Source organism: Meleagris gallopavo, chromosome 21 (genome assembly GCF_905368555.1).
Source record: "Meleagris gallopavo chromosome 21, MGAL_WU_HG_1.1, whole genome shotgun sequence".
NCBI lineage: Eukaryota > Metazoa > Chordata > Aves > Galliformes > Phasianidae > Meleagris > Meleagris gallopavo.
The window spans coordinates 3,870,119-3,892,078 of NC_139424.1; the positions used below are offsets into that span (position 1 = coordinate 3,870,119).

Here is a 21,960-nt window from a genome sequence, read left to right on the forward strand (position 1 = left end):
TTCTTCTGTTATAAGCTGAGTAGTTGGACGTTCTGCTCATATCAGAAATGCGTTGTGTTTTAAAGACATGGATGTTCTTTGACCAAAACCTTTTTCCTAACCACGTAGAATCTTTTCTTTCTCTCTTAAACTATGGGAGGAAGAAAGCCAATCTCAAACAGAAATTTCTGTTATTCAGTACAACACATATCATCTCCAAAGAGGCATTTAGGATCAAACTTCCTGATGGTCAGGCCCAGAGCCTGACACTATTTCATCATTTTTTTCAACAGAAGTGTTTTCTGGCACTGGGAGGAGAGTGTCCAACACTCTTGTGTGCATGTATGAACATTAAAATGTGTCTCTTCTTCAAGAGTCTCTAGTTTAAGGAGAATGAGATACCAGAGGCAATGAGTGGCAATAACAGCTTCAGATCAGTCACTGCGAACCTTCAGCTTGCTGCTGTGTATCCAATATTTGAATGGTATTTTTCATTTGAGAATGCATTACCGATGACATACATCATACACATGATTACATACATCACATGCGTAGCAAATTCTGCATGAGGACCTGACTGCTTTTTCTGAAAGACTTGGGATAACTTCAGGCATGGTTTCAGCCTCTGCAAAACAGAGGGGATGTGGTCCCGCTGTATCTGGAAGCTTTGCTATTTAGTTCTCTTCCAGGATATACATATATATGAACTGAAAGTCTGTATGAGAGAATGCCTTGAAAAGATCCAAACTGAAACATCTTGGTAGAGAGATCACTTCTGTCCCGAGTACATCATCTACCTCCTGAAACTGCTGGGGAGCAAAAATTACTGTATTGCAGATGATTCTATTTGTAGAGTTTTTTCTGTGCGTGGGAAGGGAATGAAGTAATCTGTTCCATCAGCTTCTAAAACTGAACTAATTAACAGACAATCAGCATTGATTGAGGCAGCTGCATTCTTTACTGAGGGATTGTAAACACACAGTTTACACAGAATTGTTTTTACTGCTCTGAAGTGCAAGGAACTGAAATTGTATTTGATAACCAAAATTAAGGACTTTTAGTGACAGCGTGTCATAGCAAAGCTGACAGTGGCACTGCAGCTTAATCTGTTGTTTTCATAGCAATCCTCATTTTACTGTGATTTTGTCAGAGTGAATAGTGGTGGAATTATATAAATTATCACCAACTGTGTATATATATACACTTCAAGTTTAAAGGTTTTTAGGTTGTATTGCATACCTGAGTTGTGTTGATGGAGTGAGCAGACGTGGGCTGCCCTTGGCTCAGTGTTCATCCTGGGAAGCCTGGAACTTTCACTGTTCTCAGTGCTGGAGGATGTCAGGTTTGCAGTGTTTAAGAATATTTTGTGTGTGACTGTTAATGCAAGATCTAGAAGACCAGTATTTTATATATATACATATATATATATATATATGGATACGCACTTTAGGGAATGTTACCAGAAATGTTGATCTAAAAAAAATCAGCAGTCTGTTAAAAATACAGTAATGAGAAGAGTGCTTCTGGTTCTAAATTAGCTTCAACACCATTTAACACAGAGCACGCTATTCTTTGTTGGGTGCTGTTCCGTGTGCTGTCACCTCAGTCCAACCTCCCTGTGACTGTACATCAGCTAATTTTACTCCATGAGTCAATTCTGCTATTTTCTTTTCATGCCACAGAAAACGAGCTTAACCGAGTCGTGCAATATGTTGTTGGGAAACACCTCGCCAGGAAGGGCGTTCTGCAGTCTGATCCAAGTTGTGCATAAAGCGTGCTGCTTGTGCTGAACTGTCAGAGACCAGATCAGAGATTAAAAGCTGTAAAGGCATCGCATTCTTTTTTACTGTCCAAATTATGTAGCATTTGCTGTAGGTATTAAAAGCTAAACATAAAGTCGTGTATTGTCATAGCAAGCTGAGTCATTATTGGGAATTTAGATGTGAAAGAATACTAAGAATGTAAATGGAACTTCAATAGTAGCGAACATCTAAATAAAGAAAATGTTGCTTTCTTGTTTCCTATTTATATCTGTAATTTTTTAGAAAACATCCACCAATTGCATTCACCGGCAGCTTCACAAAAATGCTGTATTTTTCCCATCATGGGAAAATGCATAAACCTTGCAGTGTGCCCAGAAAGTCAACAAACTCAGACCAAGGGAGGAAGCGTGTTAGTCAGGAGTCAAGGACCGTTCTCTGAAAACCCTCTGCCAAATACTCTTCCTGCTTAAATTGTTTATCAAACAACAATTTCATTTGCCAGTAATTTTCTTCTGATTTTTTTTATTTTTATTTTTTTTTATTTTTATTTTTTTACTACTGATTTCTTAGCAGAAGTTCCCCATCCAGCTTCCTCTGAGAAGCACTGCATTCGCTGTCCTGAGCCCGGTGTTGTCTGTCTGTCTGTGCAGCTGTGCTGTGGGTCTGGGTGCACAGCTCTTCTGCGGGACAGGCAGTCTGTGAAGAACTTAAATGTGTCTGAATGTGTCCCTCCATCAGTGCAAGAAGGGGTAGGTGAGGGAGAGCATTCTAGGAGGAGGTAACCAGACAGTAATTCCAAGATGCACTTTGTAGGCTTTCCCTAGTGCACGTCTGCTGTTGAGGTCTTTAATAACAGGAAGTTCCAACTTGAATCTATTCCATCTTTCCAAACTGTATTGTGGTACACAAGGTACAGCAGTTCATTCACCCACTGTGCCTCTTCTGCTGCATCCAACATAAGAATGGAGTGAGGAGGTTCGTTAGCTCAAGGCTGTAGTGGTTCTCTCCTGCTGGAATGTGGTTTCAAAATATTTTAGATCTCTTCTTCAGTATGTGCTCATTCTTTTGTTGGTAAATATTTTATGTCCAATGATTATTATCCATATTTTACATTAAGAAACAGCTTAAGTAGCTTTGAGATTGGTGATTGCATTTGGAGACTGAAGGATTGCGGAGTGGCTGCTGTGATGGATTTCGGGGCAGACAGTTGGTCTGTCCTCAATGGTTAACCATGTTAAAAGCCTTCCAAGAATAAAATGTCATCAAAGGAAAAACAATTGTGACATCTTGTTCTAAATTATAGTGTAGTGAGGATTTGGGTGAAGTTAAATAAAATCTGAGCAGTGAGTTTGTTTTCATTTAGAATAAAACAAACACAAAACAAAACAAAAAAACCCTTTGAGTTTATTTCTTTTAAATGAGAACTCACCATGAAACGAGGCTGTGTGTGTGTATGTGCATTATTGATTTATTAGTGACAGCCTTTGGAGCAACTTATAAATCCCAATGTGTGTTCCAGTGTGTGTCTTGCTTAAAGCACGGTCATGCTTCATTTGCTAGCAAAGCTTAGGCTGAAAAGAGGAGTAACCAAATACTTTAAATGATGTAGCAGAGCTTGGATACAGGACTGAATGTTTCGTTATTCGAGCCGCTCTTTTAATACTACATTTTGCTTTCATTGGTGGTCAAAAGAATTGGTTTGGGTAACTCATGAATCTGACCTTAGGTGGAGATGGGACATAAACTGAAGTTGTGAAGCATTCTGCTACAAGATGGCAGTGCATATCCCTTCACCTGAATGGTGGTGCTGCATTAGTTAGTTGAAACAAATGAGACGAGTGCATTAAGTAGTTTGTAATTAGTTATTATTTATTTATTATTAAGAGGGAGTGGTCTGTAGAGTGGTGAGACTGAGCACAGGAGCATGTACTGTCTTCCTCAGCTCAGGATCAACTCCCAGACAGAAGGTTGGGCAGATATGTCTTATTGCTGGGTCTGGGCAAAGTGGGTTTTCTTTGGTTTCTTGTAGTTTATTTGGCAGAAGATGATGCCCTTTGGTTCCCCAGCACCCCGTAGTTGCTATGAAATAACAAGTTTGAAGCCTAGGCTTTTTTTTTTTTTTTTCTTGCAAAGTAATTAGCCAGTGCAATTAGCTAACGAATTCCGTCTCCTGGAAGGCCACCAGCAGTGTGTGCAGGGCTGTGGTGTGAGCTGGAGCTGAACTCTGTACGGCCAGGGCTGGCCAGCAGATCAGCACATTGCTCCCAAAAGTACCTTCTGGGAAGTCTGACTGCAGCCACCTTTAAATCAATTTATTACTTTCTCTCTTTTTGGCCTTTTTCACTGTAGCTTTTGAAAGAAGCAGTTTGCACTTCCAGCAGGATGGGAGCTGGAACGAGGCCGTGCTGCATCCTCCATGGCAGGGGAGCAAATGGCTCCCCAGCAAATGGCTGCGCTTTCTGGTCAGGAAACTCCTGTCCTTAGAGACTGCAGTCAACTGAAACGCAGGACCTAGCGGGGTGTTAAGTAACTGATGGAGTGGGTTTGCTGACAGGTTTTCTTTTGCCAGGTTTTGAAACCAAACGACAAGGTGAGGTAATGGAAGGTGGTGGTTTCACAGTATTACGGTGCGGGCATAGAGCATCTGTGTGGGAGCCCTTCCAGAGAGTGTGGGGGGAGCAGGCGGGGAGATGCGGGGAGAGCAAGGCTTTGGGGTCTCAGTGACCCCAAATCTGAGTTCGGATTGCCCGGCACATTAAGGGCGTGCTTGCTACTGGGTGATAGTGATGGGTGAGAGTAGGTGGGAAGGGAAACAGGGACAGCTGAGACACGTGAGGAGGCAAGGAGCCTCAGAGCAGGGCTGGAGCACTGCGAGTGAACATGGAGCCTGTCACTGGGAGCAGCACAACGGTGGTGATGTCTGAGGGTTGTTACTGGGAGCAGCGTGATGGCAGTGCCCACCAGCACCTCTTTGTAGGAGCAGCATGATGGCAGTGCCATGGAGGCCTATTTTTGGGGGCAGCATGATGGAGGTGACAACTGAGGCCTGTTTTCAGGGAGCCTGGCCCTGCAGTGCAGGTACGGCCTGGGGCACCTTGTGCTGAGTGGGATGGAAAGGGAATGAACAGTGCCAGAGGGTGAGAACTGCATCTTGGAATGAATATCCAGTGTTCTGTTATTCCTGAGCAGGAGGAAAGGCTCATTCGATAGATCCCACAGACCTTTGGTACTGAGGTGTTTACAGCTCTGGACAGTTGTTTGCATTTTAACAAAGCTCAGAGTTAAAGGTGTACGTGAAAAAATGGCACAGAGCTGTGCTGCTCCTGTCACTGTGGTTTTGTTGCTGGTGCAACTGGTTTGAGCCCATAGCAGCTCCCTTTGAAAAGCCAGCACTAACTTTCCCCTCTTACAAGACTTTCTGATAGGCTTTCCCTGTGTTTACGGTAGGGGCTGGTGTCAGCCTGAGCAAAGCCACAACAAACTTTTTTACATCTTCTCTTTTAAGGCACCTTATCAATAGGCTCCATTGGCACCTCTGCTTTTGTTCCCTCTCTGCTTCATGCAGAGGCCACACACACATTGACTCGCAGTCCAGAAATACTGCACAGAGCGCAGAATTTGTTCCAGTTAAAGCTCGTTTAAAAGCTGCCTGGGAATCAAGTTACTTGAGTACGCGGAAATAAAATGTGTTTATTGAAATTTCCTAGCTAATTCTGCGTGCGAAAGGTAGTTGCATCATTTTGCCAAGTGGCGGAATGCTTCTTAAGAAACAAGTTTATTTCATGCTTACAGGTTTTTATTTATTTGTAAGGTGGGAGAGCAGCAATTCTGTGCTCTCTTTGAACTCTGATCTTTCCTTTGGCTTTGTTAGAAAGGGCTTCAGAGCACAAACTCATCTTGCAGAAAACAAACCTTGTTGTTTTTTTTTTTTTTAGATGGAAAGATTACATAATGCATCTGCTAGGGAAGTGCAATATCCCCCTAAGACAAGCAGGCTGCGGGTATGCAGGCCTGGGTCAGGCACTTCTGCTTTGGTTTCATCACTGCACTGAGAAATTGTCCTGCAATAGGAAATTAAAAACTGCAGAAAGTCGTGTTGAGAACTGTCATAGATCCAACACGTGCTATCCTGAGAAAGGATGCAAAAAAAACAGCTTTGAATTTGTGCAGAAACACTGGTCCTGAGCAGAAGCAGAGTTATTTGTTATGGCAGATTGTTAGAGCAGCTTCTGGGGGAACTGGGATGCTGAAGCGTGCCGATTCAGTATAAAGAACAGGAGGGGAAAGGTGGGCTGTGAGCTGTGTCATGCACACTGTGCTGTGCTCCTGCACTGTCCCGTGCTCTGGATGATGGCAGCAGAGCAGGACTGTGCTGGGGGTGACGGAGCACCTGGTGGCTGCTGTGAAGGCAGGCAGTTCCTTTCCAGCTGGCTTATTACAGCAGATAGCAGATTGACCTCTTTGTTTTTTCTTTCTTTTTATATATACAGCATGAAAGGAAACCTTGTAATGTCTGTTTTCTGAGGGTTGCTTTTAATGGCTTCTGCACTTAGTGCCTAAAACTTTGTCTCCTCTCTTTGCACTGCCTCCCACCCCCAATAAATTTGTCACAATGAGGCAAAGTAGGAGCCCTGGAGAGAGAGTTCCCCAGCTACGTGTGGCTCAAGTAGCATCACCTGTCTGCCCTAAATTGATGCCACTTTGGGGAAGGGGAAAGAAGTGGGAAAGCGAATAGTGCTGCTTGTTCTGCTTCCTCCAGCACATGTTCCACGTCGGGCTGTGTCTGCAGGGATGACTTTCTCTTGGTCAGAAAGTTCATTGGACACTGATAACAAAGAGGTGGAGAATGGCACTCAGACACAGTCTGCTATTTTTGTTCTGCATGAAAGGACGATGCATTGCACTTCTGTCTCTGTGCTGTTGCATCTCCTTGCACTCTGTGGCTGCGAGGCTGGGAAAGGGGATTTTACGTACCTTTGAGTGCCCGCAGTGCTCAGGTATGGGATCTCTGAGTCAATGATGTTTACCTTATCATACTCATGTGCTTGCAGAAGTAATGCATGGGCCATGTTGAATTTGTGCAATAACTGGGGTATCTCATAAGATCATCACAAACTGTGGGAAATGTCCAGTGGTGCAAGTGGGTTGCAATCCTCTATCTGTTATTTACACTGAAAAAATGAGACTTGTAGAGTACGTGGTTGAGATCAAGCAAGGAAGTAAAAATGAGGATATTTTTCAAGTACTATTGATTTGGGGCTTGTTAACTATGACAGAGCTTGAAAACGTAGTATCTTTTTATATATCAGGCCTCATATCCAGGGCTAGATACTCACACTGCTCTTGTCTCCAAACCTGGAAGTGCAGGTCTCTAAATCCCACTTGTCCATTTGTAGAGTTCCTTGCTAGCCCTTGTATTGTAAAACGAGCACTGAACCCTTTGGTCTGCTGAAATTCCCTCGTACTTCACGATTAGTGTTTGCTTTGCTTTGCTTTAAATGTGGGCTTCCTTTTTAAATATAGTTTTCCAAGTTGCCGGCCGTACCAGATTGTTTATATTTTTTAAAAGCCTTCTGCTTAGCCGTTATATTGCTCTTTATAGTACTGCTTAACCACATTGGTTTCTGTTGCTCTTTTTTCTTGCATAAACTTAGCTGGGATGAATTTCAAATGTGGTTTATCCAACTGTTAAGTATTTCCCACTTTTCTGCAATAGATTTCACATATGTTACAGAATTCCAAACCAAGATCTGGTGGACATATTGCCCTATTTTTTTTTCCTCAAAGTCAGAAATATGGTGTTTTTAAAGCCTTACAGTGACGATATTTAGGTCACTGGCTCCAGCGTGCTGCCTAGCTTCAAATCCATTTGTCATATTTAGCTTATTTCCAAGGATTAAGATAACTGTGGTCCATATACATAGGAAAAAAAAAAGACTTAAAGGGGAAAAAAGTTGATTCTTTTGAGCTGGAGGCTGCGGAAAGGACTTCTTCCCTCCAGAGGTCAGGCTGTGGGGTCACATGGAACACATCTCCATCCCGTTGCTGAAGGTGCCAGCATTCAGCCCCCACAAAAAGTAACCAACTGTCTAAAATTAACAACATCTGCTTTATTTTTACTGCAGTCCTTTACTCTGAGTTATTTGGGAATGGAGTCTGTAGCTGAGTGGAGGATTTAGGCTTTTTTTTTTTTTTTTGGTGTTATGTGGAAATATTGCAAGAAGGGGAAGGACAGGGAAGATTGTGCTGTTGGTTTGTGCACTGAGGGGTGACACATTCAATCCAGTCTGGATCAGTGCAGTGGCATTCTGGAAGCAGAGTCCTGAGCAAAGGAACTGGGGGGAGAGAACTTGGATGATGTGTATGTATGTTATAGGATCGTTGAATTGGAAGGGACCTTAAAGGCCATGTGGTCCAACTCCCCTGCGATGAACAGGGACACCTGCAGCTCCATCAGGTGCTCAAGTATATTTATATGTATCTTTTGGAGAGGAGACAGGGAGGATTGGAGGGATATCTCCTAATAATTTTAGGAGAACAGATTCCAGTGGCAGGAGAAGAAGTAAACCCGATGTGTTGAAGATTGGTAATTTTCCCTGAATTTGGGCAATTAGGATGTGACTACTGCACACTACTGCTGCTGTTGTGCATAATGTTGTGGTAGAGGCATGAATGCTTTCGAGGAAAAAAAGTGATATTTTGGCTGTAAGATAGAATTGAAAAGGTTGTAGACCTTTGTTGGACTTAATTTTGGAGCCCATTTTCTGGAAGCATGATGCTTTGTTCTGTACTGCCCTGCAGCTCAGCCGCCTCGCTATTCCAGACCATGTGATGGACACACACATGATGTTATTATGATTTCTGTAATAAACAGAACTCTAACTGTAGCCCCTTTTCTTTTGCTCTTTTTCTTGACAGAGAGAACTCGATGCCACAGCAACAATATTGGCCAACCGGCAAGATGAAAGCGAGCAGTCCAGGAAGAAACTTATCGAGCAAAGTCGGGAGTTCAAGAAGAACACTCCAGAGGTAAGGAGCTGAGGTGTATTTAGGGCTCTTTTCTTAATGTTTTGTTCTCGTGATGTTCTCTGCTGAGACTGTTTTGTGTTGTGAATACTGAAATAGGAGCTGACTTCTCAGAACAAGTCTGAGCATCAGCCTTCAGTCAGGCTCGCTCTAAATTTTGTCATAATCTAAAACCTGGGCAAAAAAACAAAAGATTCTTCAGTTAAATCTAACTCTCTTAGTGCTTGGGTGTAGCAAGTGATGTTTTGCTGCCTAAATAAATCTACATCAAGGGCACGACTTCAAAGATGCTCATTTTTCCACCAGAAATCAAATGAAGTTCAGTTGTTGATTTCACTGGAAATGCAACAAGGTCAGCACTGAGCTCCGGGCACAGCTCTGCACCACGGCCGTGCATTGCACTCCAGGTGGTGTGCGAAGGGTGTTGGACTGGTGCTGGGCCAAGCTCAGAGAGCTGACTGCTGCTTGGATGGAGAGGATGGTTTTCAAACTCTTCCATGACTATGATAGCGTGTGCAGTACATGTCTGTGCACACACGTGCATGGTTGTGTATAAGATAGATAAAACTCATTTTATTTTCTGTATTGAGTGCGTTGCAGTGCATAGGGCATTTTTTGCTCTGTTTTGTTTGCTTCTTTTGCAAAGAAGTTTGCCAGCAATTTGTTCATCCAGATGTGTGCCAGGGTTGCAGAGTGCAAAGCCCCTGCAGAGGGCTGGTACACAAGTGTTGGTTCTCTCCAGGTACCAGTCAGGAACCAGTTTATTCCCCTTGCAGAGAAGAACAGCCTATTGGGGATGGAGAGAGGTAAAAGAATATGAAGGTATAGGAAACTATACAAAATCCAGAAAATAAACTGATATCTGGGGCCACATTTTTTGAATTGTTTGCTAGAAGCTTAAGTTCATTCTCCAAAACTTAATTGAGTTTCCTGCTTCCTTCCTTTCTTTCCTGTAAGGAGAGCTGCAGGCTGGGGCTGCAGCTGCCAGCTCCTGAGGGATAGCAAACTCATGGCTTCATCTCAGGGTGATTTCTTCAGGCCAGTTTTGTTTTTACAGAGCAGGTTACTGGCAGGGAAAAAATCCAGCACTGCAGTTTTAGGAGCATTGTGAGAGGGCTGTGGTCACTCAGCGGGAATTGATGCGCGGAGGAAAAAGCTGTGCTCTCTGTAGTGACTTCAGGAGATACAGGGAGAAAATGATTTGCAATTAGTTCTGTTCTGTTAACAAAACAAGATGAATGCCTTCTGCTGCTAAATCATTTCATGGTAAAGTTTTAAAAACACTTTTACAAAACACAGTTACGTAGCCTTCCATATAGTATTTTTCACTCAGAGGGGGGTGACACACTGGAACAGGCTGCCCAGAGATGCTGTGGATGCTCCATCTTTGGAAACGTTCAAGGCCAGGCTGGATGTGGCTCTGTGCAGCCTGGTCTGGTGGTTGGTGACCCTGCACATAGCAGGGGGGTTGAAACTAGATGGTCATTGCGATCCTTTTCAACCCAGGCCATTGTATGATTCTATGATTCTATGATTCTATGATTCTATGCCCTTGTGGCCAAAAAGGCCAATGGCATTTTGGGGTGCATTAAGAAGAGCGTGTCCAGCAGGTCGAGGGAGGTGATCCTCCCCCTCTACTCTGCCCTGGTAAGGCCTCATCTGGAGTACTGTGTCCAGTTCTGGGCTCCCCAGTTCAAAAAAGACAGGGATCTCTTGGAAAGAGTCCAGCGGAGGGCCACAAAGATGGTGAAGGGCCTGGAGCATCTCCCCTATGGAGAAAGGCTGAGTGAGCTGGGTCTGTTTAGCCTTGAGAAAAGACGACTGAGAGGGGACCTGATCCACGTTTATAAATATCTGAGGTGTGGGGGGCAGAGTGGCAAGGCCAGACTGTTTTCAGCAGTGTGTGGAGACAGGACGAGGGGAAACGGCCAGAAACTGCAGCATAGAAAGTTCTGCACAAATGTGTGCAAGAACTTCTTCACGGTGAGGGTGACGGAGCACTGGAACAGGCTGCCCAGGGAGGAGTCTCTTTCTCTGGAGATATTCAAGACCCGCCTGGACACTGACTTGTGTGACCTAGTGTAGGGAGCCTGCTTTGTCAGGGGGGTTGGACTCAATGATCTCTGGAGGTCCCTTCCAGCCCCTGTGATTCTGTGATTCTGTGATTTTGGATGGGAATGGAAGGGCTTAATTCATTCACAGACAAGATACAAAATGATGGCTCTGAACATCTCTGACATTTGGGGGAGTTTGGATCTGTGCTAGATTCCACATCTTTATCCAGTGCCCTGGGACTCCTTGCATGGACTTTTGATATTCTTTCTTCTTCTTTCCCCTCTGTTGCGGTGTTCTTTCTGCAGCCTCATTTCCCAACAGCATCACCATCTGACTCCTCTTCTTTGACAGAATTAAAAAATGGAAACGGGATCAAAAAATTAAAAAAGAGTCTCTGAACTGAGCAGCTCTAACAGACAGATGTGCAGTATTGCTCAGCTGAGCAGGGTCACCCTATCCCATGCAAGGTGACTGCAGTGGTAGGTGTGGGCATTCCCACCAGAATAAGTGAGACAGTGCTCTGCTGTCCTTGCTGGAAGACTTCACCAGCATTCCTCCCCACAAAAGCACTGCTGTGTTTATCTACAGCTGTTTTCTGTCCTCCCCATAAGGAATAATGCTGAGTAATACTCAAAGCTTAGACCATTTTGGAGGGCTGGAGGATGATGGAAGGCAAGCTTATGACACCTTGACCTGATTTTTTTTTTTTTTTTAAAACATCAGCTTCATCAAAAAACTTGTGCCATATGATAAAACCTTTCCCTGAGGTGGGCAGGAAGCCACTGGCATTTCCCAGCTGACCCATTCATGTTACTGAACTTCAAGCATACTATTTTAATAACAAAGAAAACTCTAGCAGAAAACTTGCTTGCTTGCAGAACTGTTCTTTGAATAAATTAGTCAGTATGCAGCTTAATTAAAATTTCCAAGATGAAGTAACATCTTTCTTCCTATAAAGAATGTGGATGGAATTGCTGAATGTCACAGCCTGCTCCAGAGTCCTGCTTTCTATTTTCATTGCTCATTCTGGATGTATCCCCGCTGGTGCAGCAGTGGTTTGGTCTGCTGCAGCATCTCTTGCCCTCAGCTGTTGCTGTTCCCACCATAAATCAGGAAACAAATGTTGTTTGCCTTGAGTTTCCTATCAATTGCTGTCTGAGGTGTCCTCTAGACTTTCCACAGTGTCTGCCATAAGCAATCTCCTGTGTAACAGAAAAGGACTTTAAAAACTACTAATGAAGTTGAGGATGTTTATGCTGCTGTTTTAGAAGACTTGAAAAGATAGTGACAGATCCGTTGGGATTATGTCTGCCTTCTTTGCAAATTATCACATTGCAAAAGAAATGTAATAGTATTTTCATGCATAAAGGAACAACTGCGGGGCTCTGTAATGTTTCTGAGTTGGCACGCTGGGACATAAACCTAAGAGGCAGCATTTCATGGTGCATAGAAGATGGAGAGGTGGTTATTACATGCAGAAACTTCAAGAAAGTTTGTCGTTTCAAAAATACTTGCTACCCATCGCAGCCTTGAGGAGCCTGTGCCAGGCCCTCTTATCACAGATGCTTTGGGGTATGTTCAGTCTCTGTTTGTTCCATGTCTGTTTGTTCCATCTCGAGCAGCTACCGTGGAATGCTGACAAGAGATTACTGGAAACACTGATGTTATGTGACTGTCACTTGGAAGACATCCCCAGATCTGTCACGTGAGCCACCACCTGCATCACCCTATTGTGAGCAACTGCAATATTCATGTATTGTGAGGCTCTTGGTCTAATTCACCATGTCCTCATGTGCTGATTTGGTGTGAAGACATGAATGTTGGAGGGACAGTCTGAGATTTGAAAGATCTCAAATAATTCTGGTGGCACAGATTAATAGTTTTTGGAGCAAAGTGAAGATACTTTGAAATGCTGATTGATAGTCTCGCCTTGGTTTCTACCCACGTGCCTGCTTGAGTAACCATTTTTCGCTTACCTTTCTACTGTTCTGATCTTTTGAAAGCTGATCTAGCACGTAGAGCAGTGCATACTTTTAATCTTGTTAACAGCAATAGTGAAAAACACTCAAATAAGTAAATAAATAAGTTGTTAAGGGCTTGTGGGGAAGGAAGAGGATGGTATTTAAAGCTGTTTAATTTATAACTCTGTATTCTTTTCTGTGTCCCTCTGTTTCCAAATGTCTGGGGGGAAAAAAAAAAGCTTTAGTCCAGAAGACTAATAAACATTATGAAGTTTTCTAACGTATTATTAACTTAGTTGTCAATCCACAGTCATTATGTAGCTGCATGTTTGAGTTTGATTCCCAAAGCAAGATGTATTTCAGTGAGGAGAACGATGCATTACAGCATGCCTGTTTCTTATTCTCTGCACAGCACGTTATTTAGTACAGTGAGTTATATTGTGCTTAGGTGTGTCTGCAGCTCTCAGTGTCTGATGAGGTCTGGCTGTTGGTGTGTCCATGACATGAAGTGGATTCCTGTCCAGTTTTAGACCTGAGGAGCAGTAAAGTCAGGACTCCTGGAAGTTTGGGTGAGGATGGGCACTGCTGTGCACACAGCTGGACGAGGGAAGGTTGTGAGGTTGGCTGGCACTGCTGTTCATATGAGTGCCAACACCTGAACAAACACTTTTTGGTCACTTTTTAATTCTGATTGTAACAGAAGACAATTAAATGTTTCTGATTTAGCCATCTAAACCATTGAATTGCTGAGCTATGCTGACTGTTGCCAATCTCACCTGCAACAAGGATGGTAAAATGGAGGGTCCACATCCCAGGGGCCATAGGACTCCCCTGGCAGCTTGTGGTGTTGGTCGCTTTGGTCTTTTCCTGGGGGGGTGCTGAGCTGGGGTTTCCTTGCTTTTGTTGCCCATCAGTGTTGTTCCTGGGCTGCAAATGTGCTCCGTCTCTGAGATTTGGAAAGCCAAGATTACCTTATAAATGCTCAAAAGGGCAGCTGTGTTTTGCAAAGCAGATTAAAGATTGGATCAGCAGTTAGGGAAGGACACAGGGGAACCTGTAAGCACTGACAGCAGAAGGGTGTTCTCAAAGCAGAGCTTTTGAATGCCCTGGGAAATGGAATATTGAAAGATGCCAGAAATCAAACATCCTGAGCTTCCCTCACTGCCTGACCCGTCCTGCTCCTGTGTGTGATCCAGCCCCCTCTAAACATTATTTATGATTTATTCTTGAGGTGATGTATGAAGGTGGTGCATGTTTGTAAGACCCACTTTTGTTTTACAGAGATGGCATTCCAATGGCAGCTGTAATTAAAGGAGGGGAGCTCAGTTATTATTAAACGAAGGCTCCGTTTTTGAAAATGCAACCTGCCAGAATTCTTAAAGTCTCCAGTTGTTCTGGTGCATTCTATCCAGTTAGCCAGTCTGCAGCCAAAAATAATCAAATCAAGCTTAAAGAGAAGGAAAACAAAAACAACTGCAATGAGAGGAGTGACGTTCTAATTGCAGGTAGTGAAGTGTGGTGGGATCCTGACAGCTCTGCATGGTCAGCTCGGGTCTGCTGTGCAGCACGGTGAGAAGGATCCCCTGCCTAGCAAAGCTCCCGCAGACACACAGCGCCAGGCTGCGTGCAGGGGTGGGTATTGATTTGCTGCCATCTAGAGCTGGGTTCTTCTCCTCTTCTTTCTCCTGTTAAAAACAGCTTTGATTTGCATTCCCTGTGCTCCTGAGAGTGCGCGGTGGAGGGATGGCCCTCCTCCCCTTCCCCAGGGAGCCCTGGGATGGCTGTGTTTGGAGCAGGGCACAGTCCTGTGCCACAGCACAGCTCAGTGCAGTGTGAAACTAGACAACTCAGTGCACGGCAGGGCATGAAAAGAACCACCTTTAGATGTCTTTCCATACTTATTACTTGAAAATTAGTGCATGTGAAAATGTGGGAGCATAAGTTCTCCTCTAATTCACCCTCCCCATGACTTCGGAGAGATTGGTGTTAGGAAGAAATGAATTTGCAGATAAGCAGTTTGTTCAAAAAGAGTTTTTTTTTCTGTTCTGTGTGTGATTCAAACGTCATTATCAGTGTTCTTTCTGTTCTATCATAAAATTGTTCTGTGTTTTTAAGATTCCTCATATTTGAATCCTTAGCAGAATGTTAAAATATCTCACTTGCTGATGTAAAACATTGCCATGTCCTTCTGTAAAGAGACAAGATAATAAGAACAGAAAGCAGGGCTTACCTTCCAGGTCTAGAACATAGACAGATACCTTCAGGATAATCAATTTTCAACATATTTATCTCAAGAGTCTTTGGATAAAGCTGGAGATATATGGGTGATTGCTTTATTCGGGAGTTCCAAAAACATTCAAGAAGGTGGCACATCTGATTGAACTGAATGTGTTAATGTAGTTCAAGTAATTAATAACTGTGAAGCCACTTGCTCTTGGTGACTTTAATTTATTCTATTTAAGCATTTTTCTGGTTAAACATCTTGACAGCTGAATGTATTTTTGTTCTAGCAGCATCAGTTGCAGGTATGGGATCTCAGTAATGCTGGGAGTACTGTATTTTGCATTGCAGAAGAGAGAAATGAGGGATATTTTTTATATTTCAGTAGTTTACAAAGAAGTGTAAGCAAGTACGTACCAACAGGCAGCTGCTGCTGTACTATTTCATAGCATCACACAATGGCCTGGGTTGAAAAGGATCACAATGATCGTCTAGTTTCAACCCCCTGCTATGTGCAGGGTCGCCAACCACCAGACCAGGCTGCCCAGAGCCACATCCAGCCTGGCCTTGAATGTCTCCAGAAATGGAGCATCCACAGCCTCCTTGGGCAACCTGTTCCAGTGCCTCACCACCCTCTGGGTGAAAAACTTCCGTCTAATAACTACCTAAGCCTGCCCTGTCTCAGTTTAAAACCATTTCCCCTTGTCCTGTCACTGTCCACACTTGTAAACAGCCGTTCCCCCTCCTGCTTATATCCTCCATTCAAGTATTGGAAGGCCACAGTGAGGTCTCCCTGCGACCCTCTCTTCTCCAAGCTAAACAAGCCCAGTTCCCTCAACCTTTCTTCATAGGAGAGGTGCTCCAGGCCTCTGTTTATAAAGGTAACTGTGAAACTGGGTGGGTAGATGCAGATCTCACGGCGATAAGGCTGAATGCTCCCAAAGCAAGTCTGAAGTTCACATCCTAAATTCGCTCAGACCTTGTAAACAGTAGGTGGACTTATTTTCAAGACTCAGCATCTAAACACGCTCTTCCTTCCTGCGTGTGCTTACCAGAAGAAATAATTAAACATCTTCCATCGGTGCTTTTCCTTTTAACTTTGTGAGCAAATGTTCTGTAAATCTCCTCCAGTTCATCCACTGGACCACCTCAAAGTCATTCAGGTGTAATTAAAGGCACATGTTGTTCTCATTAAAATTATTATGTTGTCGTGAATAACTTTTAATAACAGTTGCCAGTAACGAGGGATTCTTTTCATTGCTCTGACAGTGGATAAGTGAAAAGTTGGATCTACTTGAAACAAGAGCAGAAACGATTAATGCATTGAGGGAAAATGCTCACTAACGAAGTGACTGCAGTACAGAGCTGTGAGCATTTCTCTTTAAAAAACAAACAAGACAACAAACTTTCTGCACAGTTGCTCTTTTGTAGGGTCAGATTTTGGATGGCAAATGTTTAAGAGGAGAAAGATTGGTAAAATTCTCTTAAAACCTGTCGGCATCACATGCTTGGAGCATGTTTTGCTTTTTTTTTTTCCTTTTTTTTTTTTAAAAGGCTTCCTGGTAACCATTTTTAAGTAACTTAGATGACATACGAGAATTGGAGCAGTGGAGAGTCATTTTTATTTTAGAATTCTTTTTGCATTAACACATCTGCAGTGTTGATGAATATATGGAAAAATGAAATTGTGCTTCTATCCCGCCGTGTCTCCAATGTGACAATAAATCAACTTTTTTTTCCTTTTAAAATGTCTGGCCTTGTAATTTATGTTTGCATAACCCATTACTAAATTCATAGTAGGTGTTTTAGTTGGCAGGCACAGTTCCAGAGATTCAGTGGACCTGCTTTAATACTGAGCTTTTGTTACTGTTCATAATTACGTGCAGTAATATATGTGTTTTCTTAATTATAAAGACTGCCTTCAGTTTGGGATCTCTTACTTCCTCAACAAAAAACTGTGCTTTAATCCTTTGAAAGAATTGGTGTCTTTCAGGCTTTTGAGAAATGAAATGCATTTTCCAGGTTGTTCTTTTTTTCCCCATTTTTGGAGGAAGAAATAAAAAAGGTGAAAATGTACAGAAAGTAAAGCCACGATATTGAGAATTTTGGAGGATTCTTTTATTTTATAGTCAAGCTGTAAATATTTAGACCAGTTTCAAGACAGTATGCAAATAAAAGGAGTTTTATTAATAACCATTATCTGGACCCTGGCAATAAATATGTATGACTCACACAGGAGTAAACCCACCCAATAAATATAAAAGCCATACAAACCCATTAAAAATTTTTAATGGACTTGCAGATGGAATAATTTAATGCAACTGTAGTTACTCAGGTTCCAACTCCTGTTAGTATTTCTCATCTGCTTGAAAGCTTTCATCTGAAATACATTGCTACCATTCACGATTCCACCTTGTCTCTGTTTAAAACCATAAAATTGTGGTTTCACAATTTGTGAAGCACTAATGCTTATTTATGGTGATATTTCTGCATTTTTTAAGCGTAGAGGTGGTTATTTATTTCTCGAACATACATTGACTTTCCAAGAGAAAGTTCTGGGAAGCTGCAGCAGATCTGTGCTCTGCCCACGTCTGAGTTTGCAGAGTGATGCCAAGTGAGTGTGTTGGGTTGGAATGGAACTTAAAGATCATGTAGCTCCAACCCTACAGTGCCTGAATGTGTTGGGATTCCTCAGTCCCGTGTGTCAGAAGTGGCCATAGAATCATCATGGTTGGCAAAAACCTCTCAGATCCCCAGATCCAACCCCAACCCACCCTACCATGCCCACTGCCACCTCCCTCAGAGCCACAGCTCTGCAGTTCTTGAAGACCTCTAGGGATGGTTCCCCACCCCGTGCAGCTGTGCCACTGCATCACCATTCTTTTGGCAAATAAATTGTTCCTGATACCCAACCTGAACTTCCCCTGGTGCTACTTGAAACCGTGAAGACCTGAGTCTTGTCATAGAGATTGGAAGGGACATCTAGTGATCATCAGATCCAACTCCTGGCAGGTTCCCTAGGATATGTTGCAATGCTGGTGAGGTCCTGATGCTGTCAGCCCTCAGAGTGCTGAGATTCAGCTGTAAGTCAAAAGGTTGACTGTGGCCATCAGCGTGCAGCAGTCCCAGAGAGCAGTGTGCCTTTAAAGCAAGCGCTCATTGCGGGCAGCACATCTTGTGCCTGCGGTGCGCCTGGTTCATCCATGCAGTGAAAATAAGGGCAACAATAAAAGAAATGAAGTGATGCTTTGTTAGGAAGACATTTTTAGTCCAAAAAATCAGGTAACTGGTTGAAGTAGTTGTTCAATTAATGCTTGATAAAGCAATAAGCCAGTATAAAATGTACTTGCAGTTACAGGAAGAGGAATATATTAAGCTCACCTGTTGAGAGGATTATCTCTGCTAAACACACACGTTTTACATGAGACCAAAATAGATCCTTAAAAAATTAATACTAAAATAGGTTTACAGCTGAGAGAGAGATTTCTTTCCGACCTGTTTTGTGGTGTGCTCATCTGCTTTTTCAGGAATTTTAAGCACTGAAGGAATGAAGTCAAAGCTGCTGCTTGTCTTTGAAATGGATGCCTCTTTGATAAGCCTCTGATCTCCGTACCCAGAGTTGTAGCAGCAGATTCAAACACTGATTGTAAAATTGGGAGACTAAAACGTAGCCACGACAGCTTCAAACACTCTGTCTCTCTGTCAGATTCAATGCACAGGACATTGCCAGGAGTTAAAACGAAGCAAAATTAAAGTAGCCTACTAAATTTACCTGCCATGGAGAATCCACAAAAGAGCTGCCACTTCTAATCCTTAGATTCATTTCAAATTATTATTTTTTCAAATTAGACTCCCTGATCTCTTCAGCTCAAGCTGTTGTACGGATTTGAAAAGCTGTCTCTTCTTGTCAGATCACTGGTTTAATAATAATAATATCTTGCGTTTATATAGTCCTTTTCATCCTGCAGCTTCCTAAAGTGCTTTACAAGCTTTATGTGTACAAAACCGTGCAACCACCTCTTGGGTGGCTGGTGCTACTCAGCTGTAGGAGTGGCTGGCAGCTTGGTGTGCTCACCTTCCTCCTTCCCATGGAAGCCTTGAGGGAAAGGCAAAGCTGCTGATGGTCCCAGTTCATCCCAATGGGATCACGACGTTATCCCTGGCACAGGATGCTGTGTCCATCTCTGGGCATGATGAGGAAGGTCGCTCAGTGCTGCCTTGCCTTTTTCACTAGGAGCAGGAGCACAGGTAACTCGAATATAAAAGTTATACTGGTTTTAAAAAATCCAATCTTGGACATGAATGCTCTTATTCATGTCTTTCTGCTGGAGACTGCTTGGACTCTGGCCTGTCAATAAGCGTTGCAATGGGATCTTTGAAGCTGGGGACAGTCACACAGGATGAGTTTGTCAGATGAGTCCAAGTGCTTGAGGACATCGTTTATGGGAGAAAAGAGGTCCTGAAGGGACATGGACTGCTCTGTAGTGGAAGAGGCACAAACAGCTTCATCACTCTTTGTTGCCTTCTGAAGGAAGAAAGGGCACGGACACATTTACAGAGGTTTAGACACCTTAGTACCATGAGACCCGGTTTTCTGTAATGATTGATCTAGTTTGTTATTTTCGTGTGTTAGTACTTAATGCTTCATTTTTGTTTGGCTTCAAGTTCACAAGACTGCTGATACTGGAAGGCAGTGATTAAAAAAATAAATAAATCAGGCTCCTTTGTTCCCAAACATAAGAGCTACTGAAGAGCATACAGTCTCATGCATTCCTACAGTTTGGATCATCTCTGACCTCATAACTCAATCACTCTGCATTTAGGGTACTGGATGCCATTAGAGACTGTTTAGTTGGTCTGGATTCACATCAAATTGCCTTGCCTTCTTCCTTCTCCTTCCTTACCTCCCATCTGGAGACATGGGATGCTGAAAAGGAATGCTTCTCTTATGCCTGGGGGAAAGGGGTGTGGAGAGCCAGGAAGAGAGAGGGACAGGGCCAGCCTTGGTCTCAGAGGCCTTCAGTATGTGGGACAAAAGAAAGTGAACATCCGTAGACACTAATGCTAATGGACGCTTGTCCCATCTCTGGCTGTAAATTATTGAGATCCTGCTTCTATCTGGTAATGCAGCTTAATCAGAATCAGGTTTTCTGTTTTGACCCCGCAGGGAACCATCTCGTTCCATTCTGCGTTTTGTCCAGTCGCCGTGCTGGGAATCTCCCTCTCAGGCCTCTTGGTGGCACATCCAAGGCTCTGCTTGCCTAACAGATGAGTTCCAGGGGCAGCAGTCAGCGCTGCGGCTGTTCCTGCAGCCCTTGGGCAGCGCCCAGCAGGGCACAGGGCTGCTGAGGACACAACACATCCCCGTGCTGAGGCTGCCCCAGCAGGTTGTCCCATGCAGAGCAACCCATGCGATTCCCCCATCACGCAGCCTTTGCAACTCATTATTTTTTATTGGCAGCGGGGGAGCCAGCATGTAGCAGTGCAGTGATGGGGATACCCAAGAAGATGGGGGCTGCACGGGGTATCGCGTATTTTTCAGCTCTGTTCCCACCTTACCTTTATTCTTGCTGCCTAATCTGCGGGTTTCTTAAAGGGATTATGCTCCCAAGCCCAGGACTTAAAGATAGTTTTAATGAGTTTGATGAGGCTGTGGAGCAGGCTTCCACAGATGCCCATCTGTCTAAACAGCATTTTTAATAGCAATTCCCTCTGCTCAGTAGTGCTTCTTCCCCACCTCATAGTGGCATATAAAGGCAGGCTCTACTGCATATTAATATCGTTCCCAAATAAAAGATCATCTTTAGACTTAAATCTGTGGTTTGCTGGTGCAAGAGCTTTGTTCTTTGTCAGCAGCAAAGGAGTGTAGAGATTTGTGTGAGTCCAGAATCACAGAATCCTTTGAGTTGGAAGAACCCCTAAAAGGTCAAGTCCAGCTCCCCACAGTGACCAGGGACATCTACAGGGATGCTCAGCCCCTCAGGCTCTGCTACCACTGCCTTTTGTGGAGGATACTTCTTGCCAATCTCCCACAGGTGGCAATTTGCTCTAAAATGCCCCTGACAACCCTAACCTTCAAGATTCTTTCCTAAGGAAAGTAACCTGTGAGTTCGTATACCTGCTTCAGTTTCTCTATGAGCACATCTTTAGATGTGCACTTAAGGACTGGGAAAACAGTTTCTAGTAGGTATTAATTTACATGAGTTATAACTCATATGTTTAGAACATATGTTTTAGAGAGCTTTTGACTATTAAAACCTGCTGCTTGTCCAAAATTAAATATTGCTGTGCTGTTTTCCAAGTCAGTGTAATTTCAGAGCAACGAAGGAAGATGTCTGCATTCCTTGATATTCCTATTCCTGATAACAGAGGAAAGAGACACAACATGTTTTGCCTGTGAGCTTTTGAAATATCAGAAGTATTTTGGGGAGATAGATTAGTTGGCAAAGTGCATGCTGTCGGGCTGCTGTTCAGAAACAAAAGCTTTCGGTGGCTATGAATGTTGTGTTATCTTTTTTGTAGCTGATGATACATTCATTTTATGGCTTCAAAAAGAGTCTGACTGTCTTCACTCGGAGTAATGAAAACTCTGATAACTTTTCTAGAAGTCTTTATTACGACAGTGATCACATACTAAGCTCTTGGACACTCAGGTTTCTGAGCATAGTGTGTGGTAAAGTGGTTACGTATGGTATCTTCATGCTTCACTTGAGTCCCTTTCAGCCCAAGCCACTCTGTGATTCAGAATACATTGAAGAGAGGAAGTCTATTTTGGGGCAGTTGGGAGGCATCGCTGGCTGTGTTCTGCACTTACATTTTCAAATCAAGCTTTTTTTCTTAATTAACAGTTCACCATGACTTTATGCTTAAAATTATGAGCCCATACAATGTACAGATGTGAAAAAATATAACTTACAATGTTAATGCTCACCAATTTGATAGTTCCCATTAACTGC

At 43.2% G+C, this 21,960-nt stretch overlaps 1 protein-coding gene across 6 annotated transcripts in view; it reads left to right on the top strand.

Annotated features, from left to right (window-relative positions):
* Positions 1-21,960, top strand: part of CUX1 (cut like homeobox 1) — a 226,856-nt gene that overhangs the window by 32,674 nt on the left and 172,222 nt on the right. For all 6 annotated transcript variants that reach the window (XM_085240899.1, XM_085240894.1, XM_085240895.1 and 3 more), the window contains exon 2: positions 8,661-8,771. In XM_085240899.1, coding sequence (XP_085097025.1) covers positions 8,661-8,771 — 111 coding nt within the window. The remainder of the gene's footprint in view (positions 1-8,660; positions 8,772-21,960) is intronic.